The following is a 21347-nucleotide window of genomic DNA, read 5'->3' on the forward strand; positions in this document are numbered from 1 at the left end:
GGGAGGGGGGGGGGAGAAGAGAAAACCCCAAGCACAAGAGAAGAGGGCAAGAGATGGGGCGTCTGCTCTCACCACAGAGACGGTCACAGGCTCCCCGCCCTGTTTTTCCAGAGACCCAACGCAGGCGGGGACGGAAAGAATCGCCCGCCTCGTTCAGAGACCCCCACACCGCGGACCCTCACAACCGGCCCCTCCGCTCACGGCGTCTCTGAACCGCGTCTGCTCGGAAAAGAGAAGGGGAGGATGCGAGGTGCCGACGTGCCTGCTCTATTCGTCCTCACTCCGATTCTCCCCGCCCCCGATCCCTTTGCGATTTGCGCGAATCCGAATTCTAACCTGCCGCTCTTGCAGCCGGTTCCACGCCCGCCTGCGAGCCGCCCGCCCGCCTCCAGCCGCCGCGGTCGCTCGGCGTCTGCGCCCGTCCCAACCGGTCTGAACCCTTTAAATGTGGCCAGAACCACTAGAGGTGGGCGGGGGGAGGCGAAGGATCAGAGATGGCTGAGGAAGCCCCTCTCCACCCGGCCCAGTGGATCTCTCTTTCCTGACTCTCCGGGACTGAGCCTCCGCCCCTCTCCTCGGTTAAAGGCAGGAGATTTTTCTCTCTCTTCCCCGCCAAATAGTCGCCGTGCANGATACCTTATTTTCACCCAGGCCAAAGGCGAAACCCTTGATTTACCATCCAGTTACTATATATCATTTCTGCCGTTTTTGTTTTCTTTTTCTTTTGATTGTTGTTTCCTTTTTAAAAAATATTTTCAACAATTTGTAAACTGCTTACAAGTTTTTGGGAGCCTGGCAGCATATTGTTATTATTATTTTCTCATCATCAGTAGTGAGCTTTGCTATGATTTTTATACAAGTGCAATTTCCTCATAAATGGGCCAAAATCATTTTCCTCTGAAAACTCTGAATGTGGTAGTAATGGTGGCTATGCCCTCCTGCAGAACCATAAATGAACAGTCCAGAACACATCCATTTGCAAATAACAATATGTTTAATTGCATAATTATATATCTACCTACAATAAGTATTAATAAAATAAGTCTAGTTAATAATTTATCGTTCTTCCAGTTCTTTCAGCAACTCGTCAAAATGAGTGATGTACCACTTTGCTTTTTCCTTTACTTGTTTCCGAACAACATTGCCACCGAAGCCGATAAAACAGTCCTGGGCAAACAGAAATAGACAAGCTGGGAGTTATTTTTCCTTTCCCCAAAGACCATTTCAGAGTTCACAAATCATAGACAAAACAGAAATGTGTCCTCATCCTCTGGTAACAACCTAAACTAAAGCTACTGAAAAAGTAACACTTCTGAACAGCAAGACTGAATGTTGATTATTCTTAAGAGAGTTACATAATTTGGGCATATGGACATCAAGAAAATAAAGACATTTATTAATAGTCAGGCAAATTTCTCAAACATTTGTGGCATTCCTGCGTTTCTGTCTAAATACTTCCTGTGGTTAGATATTCTAGGAGGAGAGCTGTGTTAGTATATACAGTGGTCAAAAATGAGAAGGAATGAGTTCCAACTAATCAATTTTATTGAAGTATATGCCTTTTAATAAAATGTGTTACTCAGAAAAGTGCTACCATATTCTTCTGAATTTTTGTCTTTATTTCTGTATCTTTTTCGTTAGCTGCCTTGCATCACTGCTCCATGTTGTGTTGTTCACTGTTAAAAATCCTTTGGAGAAAGTGATTCTGAAATAATTTCTTTTAGCTAGTCTAGCACCATATCTTTCCGACCCAGGAGCCACTGTGTTGCCCTCCTTTATTTGGTCATCCAAAATTCCAAATCTAAATCCACTGATCTAATAAAGGAGAAATATTTGCTTTTAAAAGCCGGCCAACTACAATGACCAGCACAAGAATTTTGCTTCAAATGCCAAGTCTAAATATTCTGATTGCTTCATGAGCTATTCATTCTGATTTGCCTCCCCTCCCCCAGAAGATATTAAAGACAATAATTAACAATGAGTGATAATTATTAACCAGGAACAAGAATCATTCTTTGTTCCTTATGGAGAGGATATACCAAAAATGAATTTTTAAAAAGGCTCCCCTTTTTCATCTGTACATGTTTTATGGGTTCATTCATCTGAATGGTATGTAGATTTTGTACTGTAATATGTAAATTAAGTTGCTTTTGAAATACTAAGGTTTGGAAAGTGCAGGTAAATCTTTCTGGAGAGAGAAAATTGAAAGGAAGACAGGTGAATCTGTGTTTTATCAGGAGGCTAGACTAGACCACTTTTATACAGTATATGCTAGGCAAATCTGCTGACTGATTTATATGGGGTTTATTGCATTTAAACAGGGGGCCAAAAAGCTCCACAGCTTTTGGTCAGTCTTGGTCTCTGCCTATTCCAATCTCTGTAGAGATAAAAATACAGGAAACTCAGCACAGACTATCCTAGACCAATAGGAAGAAGGGTTAATAAAAATTAAATTGTGGTTGAAATGTCTATCTTTGATACTCACTGCTGGAGGGCAGGCTTCCATGTCTGTTGCTCCATCTCCAATCATAACTACTTTCTTAAATTGAAACTGTTCTTTCAAGTAACTGATGACTTGTCCTTTACCCCCTGACTCTGCTGTTGGTTGTGTCTCATCAAAACCGGCATATTCTCCTGAATAAATGATAGAAAGAGAAACCCTTGACTGACTGTCCCAAAATACCTGGAAGAATTTCAAGGATGTTAGAAGTCTGAGAAAGGGAGAAAAATGTCCTAAAGAATGAGGGACGTTCTAATCATCGGAATTCCAATACAAAAAATTTCAAGTCTGGGAAATCCATTCTCTGGTTAGAAATCTAGTTTTTATTCACATATTGGATTTATTTATATCTTACCTTTTCATTCAGGAGACCAGGGTGATATACATAACACCACAACAAGAACTTGGAATGAGGGTGACCCAGAGTCACCCAGGAAGCTTTTAGGGCTGAGGTGGTCTAGAACAGGGGTGTCAAACTTGCAACATCATGTGACGTGTCACGACGTATCGGGTCTTTTTTCCATTGCCGTTAATGGGGTGGGCGCAGTTTCGGCATGACGCATCCGGCCTGCGGGCTGGCAGTTTGACACCCCTGGTCTAGAATCTGTGTCTCCTCAGTGCCATTCTGACCTCTTAATCATTATGCCATCCTGATTCTGTCTTAATAATCTGTTTTAATAATTGTAGTACATGAATTTGGCTATGTACTTTTGCTCTGAAGATGAAGAAACTAGTTTTTCTTACATGCTCAGGGGCTCAAATGTCTATTATTGGGTCATTAATTTCAAAACTAAATCCTGAAAGTAGAAACAGTTCCCAAACACATTAGCTTCTGATTCCATCATTTAAGGCTTGGGGGAAATTACCATTCCCCAGTTTCTCTCTATTTTCAGGCCTCCCACCCTTCTCTACAAGCAAAAAGGATCAGAACAGACAGTGGAAAAATTCTGATCTTTTGCATTTGCTTCTATTTCTCCCTCTGGCAGTACAGAGTGATTAATCTAAAGCCAAGTACTGCACACTTGAGTGACCCTTTTTATTGCAATGTTCCAAATAAGCTGAGCTTGGCTGGAAATTTGTAATAGCAGTAGGATATCACTAGCAGGATAACTTAATCTTGAAGTTTTATGTTTTATCAGCTAATGGATAAGAGACCCTGCTGATCTTTCTATAAACAAGCTGATCTCAGCAACACACCCCTTGTTCTTATCATGTGCCAAAGCAAAGTGTCAAATCTTAACCCTTGGAAGGAATTACTTGTTTTGCATAACCTGGGCAACTGCTGTTTCATAACTGAGAAACGGATTGGAAAGTCTAATACTTAAAACACAACCATTTACTGTCTAAAGATTTCCCTTCAACTTGTTTTCCCAGCTGAGGGTCAATGTAAGCAACAATTGGAACTATGATTAAAAAAAGTCAAACAATTCAGAATAGTCCAGAGGGGAACAGGTTTGGAAAACCCTTTCTACAAGAACAGGCTAAAATTGCTGCAATTTGGAAGGAGGGAAGATTTAATAAGGGTCACAGTAGTTTACAGATTATTAGCTATGATGTTGGAACAGAACCTCTAAATCTATATGCCACTGAATCCTAGCTGATGGGAAAGCAAAAGATGAAGGCCAGGGACCTGTTGCTTCAAGATAAACTTGTGGCTTGTTGGCTTCTTTGGGAAGCAGGAAGCTGGACTAGACCAGTCTTCCCTTCCTTTGCCCTCCAGACTACAAGTCCCAAAATTCTCAGCTATGTGATTGTTAGACAAGGCTGGACTAATGGACTTTTAGCTCTGCCCTAATGTAGCCCGTAATTGCCAACCCAGAAATTTGAGAAGCTTAAGTGTCCTAAAGCTAAAGGCTCTCAGATATTTATAACCCCAAAGATCTTTTTTTGCAGACAGCTCAACAAACTAGTTTTACAGTATATTTCATTCACACGTCTGAAATGTGTACTGTAATGTGAAAAGTCACAATAAGATCTATAAGAAATGCACAGCAAACCTTGACTCACTGTATGAATTGGCAATCAGACCTGTTAGTTGGCTTGTTAAGGCCAAGTGGAGGTTTAGCTACCTCTCCCTTAGAAAAGGCCCTCTGTGCATAAAGTGCATGGGCGGTAATTATGTATGAGAAACGAGTAGTCGCTTTCTTCATGCATGGATGAAAATGGACTGATCTACCAGTGAGTTAGTGCTAAAATATAGGCATGACACATATTTTGGGTTTTGAGCCTGGGTGGCTTTCTTGGGTATGTCATAAGATACTGCAGCCTTCAGTCTGAAACAGATTCCCACTTCTAATCTAAATTTACAGTTTGCAAGTACTTTTCAATGGAAATGTATCATGTGGCCAAACAGTAATGTATTAGAATGCCATTATTTTCCTGAGTTCCAAATCAAGAAGGAAAGTTCAAGTAGGAAAGTAATTAAAAAAGCCTTTCTGCTCATGAGATGCAATATGGTCCAGTGGTTAACATACCGAAGTAAGAGTGGGAGAACCCAAGTTCTAGTTCATTCTCAGTTTTAGAAGCTCCCTGGGTGATTTGGCCAGTCTTGCTTTCTCAACACAACCTACTTCACAACCTGGTTGTCGGGGGGGGGGAATAAGCCCTATGCTTAGAAGGACAAACAAATACCTACTAAATGTAAATTTCAACAATGAAGGAAGAAATTATTTAGTCTTGTATGGAATAAATTTTCACGTTGACTAGCTAGCCTTCAAATAATTCTTATATATTTCATTTTTTTTTAAAGCAACCGACTTTGAACAGTTTTTTATCCTCCTTTGCCACAGACCTGAGATGTTCTGTAATTCTGTTTCAATGCTTAACACATCATACAGATATTATTATTATCTTTGGACCCTATGGAAGTCAACAACCTTATCAGTTCTAAGTTCAATCAAATGGAAAATTTTACCATTAAAGTAGAACTTCAATCTGTTGGCGAAGATATTTGCTGTTGGAATGTTTAATTGTGAGGCAACATGGTCGACAATACTCTGAAACCCTCCAGAAATTAAGAAGACTTGGACACCTCGCTGGTGGAGCAGGTTGACGAGATCTCTTCAAGGAAAAAAAAAACAAAGGCCATAAGGTCAGGGGAAAAGAACAAATACATTCAAACAGGTTATTTTGCTATGTTTGCTATCTGCATTATTATTATCTACATAATAGACACAAAATCAGCAAGAGAGGTCCAAAGGGATCTTGAGGGTCACAAAGTCAGGCTCCCGTAATAAAACTTTAAATAAATGAAAGGTGCATTGGGCACAAAGAAGTAAGAGTTCCTCAGAGATCTTCCTCCAGAATGACCTTCTCTACTCTAATGCCTTTCCTATACATTGTATTTCAACTTGCGTAATCCCCAACAAGTATAAAAAAGATTACATTTATTTGTGAATTGTGAAATTGAAAACTAAGACATCTGGAGTGAATGAAATATATGAGAAGATTCTATGGCAGTGTTTTGCCAAGTATCAGGGCAGTGATCAAATGCCCAGGCAATCAGTTTGTTTGGATCCCGAGACAATGAGTACTCCTAGGAATAAAGAGATTTTAAGTGCTTTTATTAACTTAAACAAGATGATACCCAAATTTCCTACACGTTCCTTAATAATGACAGCAGAGATACCCCCAAAATGGCGAATTTCCACAATACCTGAAGCTAGGTTCTGGGCAGACACTCCCAACAAACAACAATAGCAATAGCATTTAGGCTTATATACCGCTCATAGCACTTTATGGCACTCTCTGGCAGTTTACAATGTAGAAGCATTATTTGCATATTGTCTCCGGGTCCTCATTTTACAGACCTCAGAAGGAGAAAAGACTGAGTCAACCTTGAGCCCTGTCAGAATCGAAGTCCAGACTGTGGACAGAGTTTGCTTGCAATACTGCCCTTTACCCACTGCACCACCAGGACAATAATCCAAAGTTTTTATCAAAACCTGGCACCATGACTTCTTGGCCCTGCTTCTATGGTCATGAGACTGACCTTGACTGGATAGCACATGACTCTAGGATGGGAATTGAAAGTCTGTGACTTTCACAGATTTGCAGCTATGTGGAAATTCCCCATCTCTTCTCCTTTTTTGAATAGTCAAGTGTAAAAAAACAAGCAGGTTAGCTCAGAATGAGCTCTAAACTTGTAGACTTCTTAATATGAACGAGAAATAAAAAATACATTACTAAATTCCTCAAATAGCCAAGTCTGGGTATAGCAAAAAGCTCATTTTTACAAAAGAACTACCATTTTAGTCCAGTACATGGGAAAAATAAAGTCTTCACAGTTCTCTAAAAGAATAAGGGTCAGCGCCACCACACCTTAGGGGAGATTGTTCCAAAGGACAGGTGCAGCAACAGAGCAGGCGTATCTTCTAGGTCCCATTAGATGACTGCTTCAAGCAAAGGTCTGGCTACCTTGTGTGTACTTGTAGGACTCTCAGAAATAACAAGAAGTAGATGGTCCTGAAAGTAAAAGCCCTGTTCCATACAGGGATTTATAGATGATGACTAACTTTTGAATCACACCCAGAAGCCTATCAGAAGCCAGTGCAATTCACAGAACACAGTAGTGGTCTTACATGGACATAGCAATGTGCCTGCACTACTGCACTCTAGACCAGTTGCAGCAACTGGAAAGCCTTAGAAGGCAGTCATTTGTAGAGAACACTGCAGAAATCCAACAGGGAGATGACTATGGCATGAATGACAATGAACAGAGCCTCCTGATTTAGAAATGGGGGCAATTTATGCACAAGATAAAGTAATGCAAAGGCCTTCCTGGACATGGCTGTCACCTGTTCTTCACAGGAGCCGTGAGTCCAGGAGGAACCCAAACTGTTCACCAGCTTTGAGTTCGGGAATGCAGTTACACCCAGAACCAAAGATGAAAATCCTCAGATCAGAATCCAAATTCCACATCATAGCTTGAAAACAAGCAGATAAAACAAAGTTTGGCTGCAGTTTAGTACAAGAAAAAAATGTGTTATTGCAATGGATTTTAATCTCAACTGGTAATGGGCAAGATAAAGGAGAGGGAGCAAAGATAATCTTGCCTGAATTCAAAAGCAGCTTGCATGATTTGATGTATTGCTTTAATAAACAGGAAAAAAAAAAGAATTCAACTCAAAGGTCCAAGTCCCAGTCCAGCATTATTGTACTATGTCTTTCATAAAATCCTAGGAACACACAGGAAGTACCTATGACAATCTCCATGGGGAAAAAAAACATCTTGGGAACACTGTATAACATAACCATTCCTAATATTTCTTACCTTATCCCCGGCGTTAACTGGGGTGGATGCTCTGATATTAATTTCTGCACCTGTTCGTAGGAAGGTCGTATGAGGCCTAGCCGTGCGGTTAAAGCTGCCTTGAATGTTACTGAACCTCCCATCGCTCTGCGAGTCCTAAATTGAGATTCAAAGACATTCATTTCAGGCTTTTAAGAAGAGAAGAAGGATCTCCTGAGGAGTTTCAAAAAAATAAATCTGATAAACTAGAATATATTGTGGAAACCCAATGAAATTTTATGCTGTGATCTAAGAACATAAGGGCTCCCTATTGTATCAAATCATACTGTTTAGGGCTGTCCATTCCCCATAATGGCTAAATACATGTTTCTGGAATCCATAAAGAGGACTACAATGCTGACTTTTTCAAGCTGCTGTTCAAAAGCTGGAACTTGCTGTTCACTAATGCTAAGTTTATTTATTATTTATTTATTTAGAAGATTTATATGGCCGCCCACTCACTCTCGGAGACCCTGGGAGGCTTACAAAGAATAAAAACCCAATATAAAATAATAAAAAACAATAACCCTCCATCGTGTTCTCCTCTGGTGACAGCACACAATCAAATGAACCACTTGATGGGCTCCATACCATTCGGGGTTCCCCAGGCCCGCAGGCAAAGCCAAGTTGTCAAGGCCTTACAAAAAGTTATTATTACTTGTTTCTGGGCCAAATAACAATTTGGATGAATAAATTTCTGTGAATGTTGCCTCAATCCCAATCACCTATACCTGCCATTTCAGCACATATGACATTTCAGCACAAATGACACATATGGCATTTCTAGAATGATCCTTAAGTAGTTTTTAAAGCAATTAAAAATTCTTATGGTTATGCAACATAATTGTGTGTAAATACCTGGTAAATGCCCTATGTTCTTGTACCACAATTGTGTTAAATAGTTTCTCAACTACACCCAGTGCATGTCTCTTTTATTATTTAAAAAATGCCAAAAACTTGCATAGCTTGTTTAACTAGAAGTAGCAAGAGGACAGTGAAAAAATACATAAGTACCAGAGGCAATAACAGCTGTGCACCTGTGGCCAGCAACTTCTTTGAACAGACATGACCAGCTACAGGAACTTTTCATGTCTATTGTCAATTCACACTGTTCTGGCTTGGGCAAGCTAAAGATCCAACAGAATCTCTCAGCGTTTAGGCTTGGTCCTGGAAATGCCAGATATTGACCACAACATAACTATTCTATAAAGATACTTTACAACATAGCTATTCTAAAAGTTTGCCATAGATACATAGCCGTGATTTCTAAACTGTACATTAAAGTTGTGCCAAAGATACTCAAAAATCCATTATCCCAGTTCAAAACATGAACATGCATTATGAAACAACTCATCTTACAGGAACCTTAATTAAATATTTCATGATTAACTATGTAGTATCACAAAAATTCACACTGACAGTGAATGTTATACTCAAGGTATCAGATACAAAGGCCTTGGACTGGTAATAAAATTATTCATGCATTTTTTTGTCATCACAGAACTATCTCAATTATCTTTTCATCTTTGCACATACAGACTCTGTTATAATTTTCTCTGCATTATTCAATGAAATGCCAAAGCAAGCAAAAGCACAGGCAAACTTTGGAGTCACTTTGTAAGTCATGTTGAAGAGATGCAAAAGACAAAGCTTGCTGCATTACTAAAGACTTAAGACACTAGAGAAAAAAGTTAGCAGCATTCTGGTTGTGCCGTGGAGTAGCTTCTAATGAGATAATAGGTGAACTCAAAATGAGTACATGTTGTCATATCAATACATTTAAAGCAATGGTTTGATTGAAGCAAAGAGAAGCAATATTCCTTGTTTAATTTTCCTGCCTTTAGTCTCTGTGATCTGTTTCAAAGTTGACTGTAAAACTGGTTTCTCAGACTTTGGGACAACCATGACCTCAACGACTGAGAATCTCCTTAGACAAATCTCCAGGTGTGCTCTTTCTTCTCAGAAGAAACAAGCAAGCCATGATCATACTTACATTTCCGCCACTGCATCTCCAACCCCACAGAATTTTGCCAGTTCATCAATGCCCTCTTCTCTAATGACTGTGCTGTCCACATCAAAACAAACGGCATCGGCATTGAGGAAGATTTCCTTCATCTCCATGATAGAAGACATCCTTTTGGGAACCTTCCTGTTATGTGAAAGAAAGATGAGGTCATTCTGGAGATTTCCAGCCTGTACCCTCAGTTGGGCCATCTTAGAAGCAGATCTGAGGCTGGAAGCCCTGTGTTGAGAGGGGACAGCTAATGCCGCAGCTCTTTTTTAAGCAGGAGCTCGGAGTGGAGGAGGGTAGAGGAGGCTGCTGATTTGCTGGCTTCAGGGGCAGCAGAGAAATGGGCAGACAACCAAGGTTGCCCCCCCTGCTGAGTTAACCATTCCTGAAACTTTCACTGACACGTCCAGCTGAGGTATGGCACACACATTTACTAAAGAGAAGGATTTTTCCTCCAGGAGTGGCTATCTATCTTACTCTTTGCACCAAAAAATTCCACAAAATGAATGTTACCTCTTGAATAAAATAATCACCTTTGATGATAGTTTTAATTAAACTATCTCCTCCATGTATACAGTATGGCTCCCTCTCAAAAGCACCATCAGTTGGTACTCAGAGTTCTTGACATAAATACAGCAGAACACTAAAAGAATCCATCTTAAATTGGATTGAAAATAATCATTTTTGATATCCTAGGGAATGAAACTTTGGTTAAAATTTAGCCAAAGAACAAGAGGAAAATTAAAATTAAAAGAAAGCATTAAAGTGTATAATTATGGGGAAGGGGAAGAATCAGCCCCATGAGGAAAAAACAAGTTTTTCTTTGGCAACTGGAATGGGACATTACTATATATAATGATATTAAATGAGTGGGTCAAGCAGATCTACTCAGTCACAATAATAGGAACTATACAAGATCTTCTTAGATGATTTTCTATTTCACACCTCTCACATTTTTATATCTAATCTGAAAGGCCTGGTCATTAATTGCATTAAATTGTAGTGAAGAACTCGGGTAGCCAATGGGTGAGAGAAAAACTTTTGCAGCCCAGATAGTGTATGCTACCCTTACTTCTTACAAAAAGATAAGTTGCTCAAGGAGCTAATCCAGACAGCTTGTTTAATGTGTTTTGCTCCAATATGGAAAATGGCACAAAGTAATAAATCTGCATTGTCCCCTTAGTTAATCTCCCATAGATGTAATGAGAGTTTCCTAGAAGAAGAGAAAGTAAGAGCTTTTCATCAGATAAGGTGATTAAGAAAAAAATGTAAAGAAAAAAGCATCACTGATTTTGGAATTATCTCTCAGTTTCATTGTTGAAGAAGGAACAACAAGCCTCTAAATATACAAAATGGGACCTTTCATATACCTGAGTGAATTACATTGTCTCCTATTTGTGAATAATTGCCCTGTCCCCTTTCTCCTAAACATGAATTACTAATTATTTTTACATGCTTTTTAAGACTACTCTGGCTGAAGCAACCAGATAATAATAATAATAATAATAATAATAATAATAATAATAATAATAATAATAATAATAATAATAATAATAATAATAATAATAATAATAATAATAGTAGTAGTAGTAGTAGTAGTAGTAGTAGTAGTAGTAGTAGTAGTAGTAAAGTTGGAAGGGACCTTGGAGGTCATCTAGTCCAACCCCCTGCTCAGGCAGGAAATCCTATACCATTTTGGACAAATGGCTGTCTAGTCTCTTCTTAAAAACTTCCAGTGTTGGAGCATTCACCACTTCTGGAGGCAGGTTGTTCCACTGTTTAATTGTTCTAACTGTCAGGAAGTTTCTCCTTAGTTCTAGGTTGCTTCTCTCTGATCATTCCTGCTGGCCAGGCCAAAATGGCAATGGAAGGAATAATATAATAACAGAATTGGAAGAGACCTTGGAGGTCTTCTATTCTCAGTTCAAGCAGGAGACCCTGTATCATTCTGGACAAATAGCTGTCCAATCTCTTCTCAAAATCATCCAGTGATGGAGCAGCCACAACTTCTGAAGGCAACCCATTCCACTGATTAATTGTTCTCACTGTCAGGAAATTTCTTCTTAATTCTAGGTTGGATTTCTCTTTGGTAAGTTTCCATCCATTACTTCTTGTCTTGCCTTCAGGTGCTCTGACAATAGATTGCTCGCCTCTTCTTTGTGACAGCCCCTCAAATATTAGAAGACTGCTATCATATCATCCCTAGTTCTTCTCTTTGTTAGACTAGACATATCCACTTCTTGCAACCATTCAGAATGTTTTAGCCACTAGCCCTCAAATTTGTTGCTCTTCTCTGTACTCTTTCTAGAGTCTAGAGGAGATGTTGGCAACTGGAGGGGAGATCCTGGATAGATCCTAGCCTCTGCCATTCAACACCATTAATTGCCATCAGTGTCCCGCAAATTGTTCAAATAGCAAAGTTTACACTAGGAAAAGATGGGGAATACCACTTACAGATCAGATCAAAGTTAGATGGTCTCATGGATGGGCTAGGGGTAAGAAGAAGGCTGCATCATCAGGACAGATCCTCAAAGAACAGTTAAGTGAAGCATCTTCCAACCAGTTAGGAGAACATGAGGAAGTGCTGAAACGTAGCTTGTACCTAAGAATATTTTTAAAGGTTTCCATTGCTTTTTGTTTCATGGTGGCCTAATGATATTTTACAATATAAATATAGACTAGTTTTTATATTAGTAAAGGTGATGGCTAAACATAAAGAATCCTACAAACTTCACTCTGACATTAAGAAGTCACAGACTATGAGTCCCAATATATCCTGGTAGGATGTGACAATTAAAACTGTTTGCTTTAAGCTTATGGTTTGGATATGGCCAGAATCCGAGAAGAGACAGTGTTGAGAAAGCGGAACTTCACATTTGCTTACTATCAGCCTTGACTTGCTGATGGCTTCCAAATTTTCTGTTTGTTTTAAGCCAGAGAAGGCAGAAGAGAGAGCTTTGACTCTGGGGCGGAGTTGGAACACCATGTAACATGACGCATTGTTACACAATGCCATGAAAAAGGCACGTGCTCATCGCTTTGGAGTACATCCAGCTGTTTTTTTCCAAGCAATATGAAATAAAAAACATCCAACCAGAACTCAATCTCATGTCACCTGGCCAATTTTGACAGGGACATCATGCCAAGATGCACCCAGCTGCCTGCGTCACCGTGTCTCAAAATCATGATGTAATATGTGCTGATCAAGGCTGGATTGCAACAGGGACCTCTGGTGATAAAGGAAAACATGTGCCTGCCATGCAGTGATATTTTACTGGCCCACACTGGCATTTGGGGAGAAGCTTTATAAACATTACATCTGACCATTCATGGAAAAAATGACCCACTTGGGAAAACTAGTCAAATTCTTTTCAGCCGAAATTTTTTTAAATGAAAAAAAGAAGAATAAACAAAGGCTAGGTCACTTTTTAAAACCTAAAATAGAATTTTTTAAACTGCTGAAATGTTGAGAGATTACTAGATTTGACATCCTTACTTGACATCTCCAAAATTCATGTAAGTACACAACATCACACAATTGGCAATTGTTTAAGATTGTAACTATCTTTAATTTTCATTATTACAAATTTTATTTAGAGTTGGAGTTCTGTAGATGCTATCTAAGGACCTGTGAGTATCTTGGCATACAAAAGTGTGCAAATAACTGGCATAAACAGGTAAGACTTTCCCACTCTTTTTTCTTTTTCAGAGTTTTTGTGAGGTACTGAATGCTGACCTAAAAATGAACATGGTTATTTCTCAGACCCATTTTTTTCTAACCACAATTATGCAGAAATTTCGAAACAGCTTACTGCTGAAAAGCAGCCGTAGGTGGTTTGCTATGGAAAACCAGTACTGATACCAGTTTTAAGCAGCCAAACAAGATGGCATTTTATGGGCTGCACCAAAGCCTCATGGGTTTGCTGTATGTCCTCTGGACTATCCAGTGATACCATAAATCAGAGATGAGAAACTTGTTGATGCCTGGTAGCTGGAGGTTTTTTTTCAGCTCCAAAGAGCTGCAATGAGTAACCAAAATGACATAATCTGTACCAATCCATTCCATTTTAATTTAGCACAGTCCTGAAAAGGCATGCCTTTGCTCCAATAGTGCTTTTCAGACTTGATAAATATGCTTCTTGGATGTTAACAGATGTCCAAGTCAAAGTTTCTCTGCCAGATGGGTTCACTTTGGATATTAGAAGCTTTCACACCCTCTAGGGAAGGGAACACTTTGGCTGGCTATGAAAGAGGAAGGTATGACAAACAAATATGCCAGAACACTTACAGTAGTTCAACTGCACCTGAAGGTGGGAAAATTTAGTTTTCCAAAGTACCCAAGAATGTGGAAATTTGAAATATGCCAGTGCTGGCTTGTTGTTGTTCCTGTGTTGGCAGTTCATGTGGGAAACTGGGAGCACTTAATGCTATCTCCAGAGGGATAGGATTTGGAGTTAGTTTCCCTGCAATTTATTTGGTTGGGAGGTTGTTAACCTTTTTATAGGTATATGAACCTAGCAGATACATAACTCATCTATTTCCCTGCAGGAAACTGATAGAAAATTTGAGGGATTTATTTGATGGTTTGAGACTGAAGTTCAGCAGCATAATCCTGATTGGCCTCTACAGTGTCCCAAAAAAGGGTTTCCGATGATGCATACATACCCCTGGTGTAAGCCATAGTGCATATACATTGTCAGGAACAAAATACAATTACACTGAGCAAGCAAGCTGTAGGATACAGGGTGTCTTTCCTCACCAGTAGAAGGAAAACTTGGAACTACTTTCCTTTTGTATATCAATTCTCTCTTACATGATTGAGCTGATGGCGGCACGCAATGGGGCTTCCAAGCAGGCTCCCCTCCAGGATTGGGTTAGGCCTCTTCGTATCATCTCCCAGTCAGGGATAAGATCTTGCACCACAGAGGCTGAGACTTTAACAAATCTAAAAGCAAAGTCCTCCTTATTTTAGAAATGTACACTCCACTGGAAACCAATGCAGATGATGTTGTTTTCATATGAACTGATTACATAGGAGAATATATGCAAATATATGGGCTTGTTTGCTACAGGAGATATGCAAATAGCTCTTTACATGTCTTGGTCCTGATATCTGGGAAAAGTCCTGCTTCTCTCCTTCTGAGATTTTGCCACCAATTAAATCAATTAAATGATTAAAGAGAAGAAAAAATAATTGATCGCCAGAGGTTTAAGTTCTCCAAATGTCAATTTATATTGTTTATTATGTTTGAAAATATTTTCAAGATAAATAAGTAAAATGAGCCAAAGTTTCTAATAACAGAATTGTAATCTAATATACACATTGACCTGAAGTTAGTAGCAGTGCACTCAATTAGGCTCATCTCTGTATCAATGTTTATGGGACTACAATGTAAGACTCATAAAACCAATGCAACAAGTTCCCACTAGTTAAAAAAGAGAAAGAAAATTTTCCAACAATTTGAAATGCAGAATTCTTCTGTCTCACCAAGTTCTGAAAAAGATTTCAGATAAAGCTTTAAAAAGAGTCTGGACAGCCATTTGTCTGAAATAGTATGCAGGGATAGGCAACCTTGACTCTTTTATGACTCGTGGACTTCAATTCCAAAAGAGCCAAGGTTGCCTACCCCTGGTATAGGGTCTACTTAAGCAGAGGATTGGGCCTCAAAGGTCACTTCCAATACTATTATTCTGTTCTGTTCTGTTTTATTATAATTGTCCTGCCTCATTCATAGAAGAGATCCAAATGTACTACTCCCATTCATAATTTTCTCAGGGTTTTTGCCATTTGCTCTATCATTTTTCTCATAAATCAATCAAGCAAACAAACAGCAAACAAACAGCAAACAAGCAAACAAACAGGGAAAGACAAAAGAGAACTACAGGATATTTTTGATTAGCGGTATTAGGAATCCTTAGATTAGAAGTTCTTAAATTTAAGTAAATGTGCAAGAGGACAGCAGCTATGGCTTCAACCCTACTTACACTTGAAGGGATAAATCCCAGGTAATGTGGATGACACTGCATGCTTTAATGTTTGAATGCCTTTAAGGTGTATATCCATTTTAAATGGTAGAGTTTGTCACTCTTCCTTTCATGGCAACCTTCGGGGGTAGCAGAAAAGGGCAATGCTTTTGTTTAAAGCTCTTTCAAGTGGATACTCTTTAAAAAATAAGCAATTATATAACAGAATACATAGCTTGGAGTTTTGTTACAAAGAATGACTAATAGCTGAGTTCATAAAAAATGAAAAGTCATGGTCTGCTTGATCATTGTTCACTAAATAATGTACAGTTGGCTTATGTGCAATAAAGTAAGCTGTATATCTGTTTATAACCACTAATCCCAACCAAATACTACTTCAACCAACTCCAAAACTTACCCACAATGTATTTATTTAGTAGATTTTCATCCTTCCTTTATTAAGTTATAAGCAACTCAAGCAGTGAATATATTCATTCCTCTACCTATTTTCCCACAAGAACAATCCTGTGAGGTTGGTTGGGCTGAGAGAGAATGACTGGTCCAAAGTCATCCAGCCAGCTTTCATGCCTAAAGCAGGATTAGAACTCACTGCCTCCTGATTTCTATCCTGGTACCGTTACCACTTTTCAGGAATTCAGCAAATCGTAAGTTTTGGTGCTCAATGGAACTGAAAAAACAAGCAACTTAGAACATCCTTGAAAGGTAAACTAAACATCAACCAGGGCTACCCAGGTGATGCTCAATTTCTCAATTTATTCTTTTTTTCTAGTATGGCATTTTACATAAATTTGCAGATATGATTTAAGGAAGCTAAAGCAATGAATCACCATCCGGGGGGGGGGGAACAGTCTTCTATTTTCTTATATCTTTTGTTCTTTAAATTTTGAACCTGAAGACACGGGCTATCTAATTATTAATAACTTTATATAAGTAGCTTTGGATGTCTTTTTGGCTCTAAATAAATGAATAAATTATAGCATGGAGGGGATTATTGCTAAAGTAATAAAAACAGGCATGTGATTTAATTAGCATTTTTATCCATTTCTATTGGAAGTCAGCTCTGGGGCCAGAAGAACCAACTGTGTTATTGCTGAAGAACCTATCCAGCAGGCTGGAACTTTGAGGGTGTGATAGATAGCTGTTTTAGCATTGGGCAACAGAGAAAAGGTGGAGCGATTTGGATACTGATTACAGTCTCAGCAGTAGGAAATGGAAAAGTACATTTGTTTTTTTGCCAAGATGCTATTAGTACAGTAAAATTCAAGGACAACCAGAATGAGAAATGGCATCATCGCAAGTTTAAAGGATTAGTGATAATTTGACTCTGGCAGTCCTCTGCCATAAGGACTGCTTCTAGTTCAAGGACTTTCTAGTTCATTGCTTAGTTCATAAGCAATGAAAATGCCATTCTTCTCTGAAAAGTGGGCTTCAGTTTTGGAACAGCCGTCCAGTGAAGGGACCTCACTGTATTCCAGCTATTGCTGGGAATAAAATAAGACAGGGCAATCTACAGGATGAAAATCTAACAGACACAGAAACAAGGTCAAGAATACAACACATCCAGAAAAGAAAAATTGGAGAATGGAGGCAGTAAGAGAAAAAATACAGCAGCATCACCAGACCTTCGGTTTAGACAGCCAGAGTCAAATAATCCCTACTCAGAAGTAAGTCCCATTAAGTTCAATGGGGCTTTACATTTCATTGGACAATTCAATAATAATACTCAGATGGTGGGATTCTCTTGTAACATGAATACCTTCTTTAATAAAAAAAATTATAATAATATTTAATATTATTAAATATTTTAATTGCCTTTTGTTACCAGAGTTTTAATTTGGAGGATTTATTATTTTTATTTGAATATTTTTCATTTTGTTTGTGCCACTTTGATGTAATGCAATAGGACAAGATATGAATCTATATGAATAAATTAGGATATATTATGATATTTAATGCATCCCTTTGCTCTAATTTCAATCTTCCTGTGTTTTCTTCCCAGCAGTTAAAATGTTAATGGTGAGTTTATGTGAGAAAAGGCTAGATTTTTTTATATTTAGGTTGTAATGAAAAATACTGCCTATATTAGCAATGTGAACTAATACATAAAGAATGTAATGGATGCCTTATAGAATCTGACAAAGATCTGTTCAGTCCATATTCTGCTTCCATTGTGACCATCCAGATGCTCCTAAGAAACCTAGAAGCAAAGAAGGAAGGAAATCCCTGTCCTATTGTCCATTCCCAAGACAATATATCTGGAAATAAACAGCTTCTGAAGATGGACATAATGAGTTGCTATAGCTATATAGAAGATATTGAAAGATGTTCTGTACTCCCACAATTGCATTTAATCCCATTTGAATGGAAACACACATGATTTGATTGCTTCTATTCATGTTTTTTTTAACTTAATTAATCTTTTTTCCTCTTGCTCAGTTTCTCATGGTGAAGAGGAATTAATATATGCTTTCCACCTTTGGAACTGAAAAAAATAAAACTAAAAAGTCTGTGGGCAGAGTTGAGCACCAGAAGGCAGTAGAGACTGCTGCACGATCCATCAATGCCTAATGTGAGAATTTGAAGTGGCTTCTTCTTCAAAGTATCTTATGATTCAGCAATCAGAGTCACACAGAATTTTGTACAAAGCTGGCCATGGTTTGGTGAACAAACCATAGTAAAGCTAATAATCATTTAGTGAGATATGTAAAACTGCCAATATTCTCTATGGATCCTGCTAGTGTGCCATCTTCCTTGCTTGGTTCTTGCTTTGAGCTTTGTCTCATTCATGCTTTGCCTAGTTCAGCAAACAGTGGGATGGCCCTTACTAACAGTTACTTTCTGCAGATACAATTGGCAAGACCCCAGAAGGTAACTGGGGCATGCCAAGGGGAGACAAAGGCCTCGTTGCTGCATCATCAGGGACATCAAACACCATAGCCTGAGAAAATGTGCAACCTACCACTTATATGTTTGCTCTTTGTCCACCTTGGCTGAAAACAGTCAAGTAGTTGAGCCCAGAATATTTTTTTTAGAAAAGAGAGAGTGCTAGCTTTGAGGGGAAAAAATAACTGGGAAGCCTCTCTTAAACAGGCCAGTTCTAGATTTCAAAGATTAAAAAAAATTTATTGACAATGATGAATCATCCTTTTTAAAGCAAGGAACTTGAATTGGCAGTTTCAAAAATCTGTTTTGTTTTTGTTTTGTGCAAAGCAATTCACTCTAATCACCAAAAAGAAAAAGAAAGTTGTGTTTATATATTTAAAAATATTTTAAAGCAGCAATTTTAAGCAGGATTTTTGTTAATATTATATTATGTATATATATATATCTGTGGCTATTTCTTGTCAGCTTTCTTGAGAATTTTTAGAATTTTCTGCCCATAGGCAAAGTAAGAATAATGAAAATAATAAAAAAAAGCAACACTAATCTCATTAAGTGTATCAATGATGATAGCACATTTTTAAAGATATGAGCTTCCCTCTCTATGGGAATCTGATTCCACCTTTCTTCAACCTTTACAAAATAGAGACAAAATATGGGAATACAATATGATTCCATCAGGGACTGGGAGCATCATCTGTGGAATCTGCTACCTGGAACAATAAACAGTTCAGTATTGTTAAAAAGATAGCCTCCCAGTTTCTTGGCCTGGTGGAAAAAAATCCCAACAACAGCAAGCAGACTCTCTCTATAAAGATAGTGAATTACAACAGGGGTCTCCAACCCCTGGTCCGTGGACCAGTACTGGGCGGTGGCATGCCCACAACCGGTCTGCACAAACAAGCAAAGTCCCATCTGTGGGATGCAGGCAGCACACAAAACTCTCTGGTCCATGGAAAAATGTTTCTCCACGCAACTGGGCCCTGGTGCCCAAAAGGTTGGGGGCCTCTGAGTTACAAGACCTTCGGAAGATCTCAGTAATCAATATATGTTAATTCTGTGCTCTTCTGTGACTCCTAGACTCTTTGGGGGGTTTTCTTTCTCACCCTTGCTGAACCATTCATCAGCTTAGAACACTGGTGTCTATACTGGAAATGCTTCAGAAAGCTAGTAGTTGTGAGAAATTTGCTTGACCCATACGCTGCAAACAGTTTCCCACAAAATCCAACTGATTTCCATGTACAAAACTGACTGCAGAACTGCAGCCCAGAGAAACTGAAGGCTGTTTACAAAAAGGATTTGAAAAGTTCTGCTTTTCTTGCTTTCTCTTTCTCTTTTTCAAAAGATTTCCTTTCATTAACACATTGTTTCAATTTCTTTCCGATAACCACACTGAATACTATGGTTAATGAAAGTATGTTTTTTCACCCCACAGAATCCTGCATTATTTTCCTCTGGCAAAATAAAACATTTCTTCAACATCAGAATATGTGGCATGGGCTTAAATTGCTTTTAAAAATAAAGGTTACTACTTTAAAAATAGAAGCTTAAAATGCCTTCAAAACAGTGGTCAGATTTATTATAAATATATCTATTGGGGATGATTACTGAAGGGAGCAAAATGGAATCTCCATACTCAATAGCAAATATTTCTAAGCACATAAACAAGATACCAATTTCATAACATGTGCCTTGGTTTCCTTGAAGAATCTGACTAACCACTGTAAGAAAAACAAGCTACTGGATTAGATGATCTGCTTTACTTTGAGTGTAATCCAGCAGAGTTCTTCATAATAAGATTTCCCCTGAAACAAGTGTTGATGATTTGGATATAGTTTGTCTTATATTTTTAAAAGCCTTTTACCAGAGGGATAGGAGCCTCAGAATGACACATGTTATGCAATATGCAGACAGAACAACCTTCTGCTCCAGATGAGATGCTGATGTTTTCCCTCTTTGGGATTGCATCATTCATTCATTGTACATTACAAAAGGGCCCAGCTCTTCATCCAGCACCACTGCAAAAACAGTATCAACCAGCAGAGGGTTTGGAAGCTAATTCTCTGTGTTAGCTGTCAGTTTGAAGAAGCCGCAAAATCGGAGGGGGGAAAAGAAGAAAAGAAAGGAAATGGAAATACGTTCCCTGAATTTAAACTCCCAGCAACTTACAGTATGGTGGTGTCCTTTGCAATTTTGGACGTCAATGCCAGCTACCTCCTGACTGTGGAGCGGAGAGAAGGATCAGAGAAGTCCTTCAGTCACATAGATGCAAAAGCACCAAATGAACTGGAAGCCAGCCACATTTACTGAACAGCCCTCTTAATTCTGCTGAGCAAGCAGTGGCCCTCCTTTTTTTAAAAAATTCCTGCTTACATGAAAGCAAAGGGCTCAGGTTGTTTACAGAGAGGCTTAGGAAAGAAACGTGTAATTTTGCACTTTGGGGGGGGAGGAGTCCCTCAAACCCAGCCCTGCAAGATTCCCGATTGGTCGAAGAGAAGCCGGCAGAGAGAAAGTGGGTGGAGAAGGGGGCGGAAAATGGTCTTGATTTGAACAAGTCACCTTGAACTTGCCAAGTCTGTAGGAGTCAGATTAAGGGATGGGGAGCTGAGCCAGAGGGCCTGGCGTGGAAGGCAACCTGAAGAAGGAAAGTGAAGGGTCAAAAAGCTACTGACTGCAGCAAG

At 38.9% G+C, this 21347-nt stretch overlaps 1 protein-coding gene across 2 annotated transcripts; it reads right to left on the reverse strand.

Annotated features, from left to right (window-relative positions):
• Positions 1-982: 982 nt before the first annotated feature.
• On the reverse strand, positions 983-21019 carry PSPH (phosphoserine phosphatase). 2 transcript variants are annotated; one of them, XM_015817208.1, is made up of 6 exons: positions 20836-21019; positions 9784-9939; positions 7773-7907; positions 5415-5560; positions 2486-2634; positions 983-1167 (listed from the first exon to the last, which is right to left on the reverse strand). In XM_015817208.1, the coding sequence occupies exons 2-6, from the start codon at positions 9921-9923 to the stop codon at positions 1057-1059; spliced, it is 681 nt and encodes a 226-aa protein (XP_015672694.1). In that variant the 5' UTR covers positions 9924-9939; positions 20836-21019; the 3' UTR covers positions 983-1056. The 2 variants fall into 2 exon arrangements, with proteins under 2 accessions (XP_015672694.1, XP_015672693.1); XM_015817207.1 differs by lacking the exon at positions 20836-21019 and having other exon boundaries at positions 9784-10038.
• Positions 21020-21347: the final 328 nt, after the last annotated feature.

Source organism: Protobothrops mucrosquamatus, unplaced genomic scaffold (assembly GCF_001527695.2).
Source record: "Protobothrops mucrosquamatus isolate PMUCROS unplaced genomic scaffold, P.Mucros_1.0 scaffold562, whole genome shotgun sequence".
NCBI lineage: Eukaryota > Metazoa > Chordata > Lepidosauria > Squamata > Viperidae > Protobothrops > Protobothrops mucrosquamatus.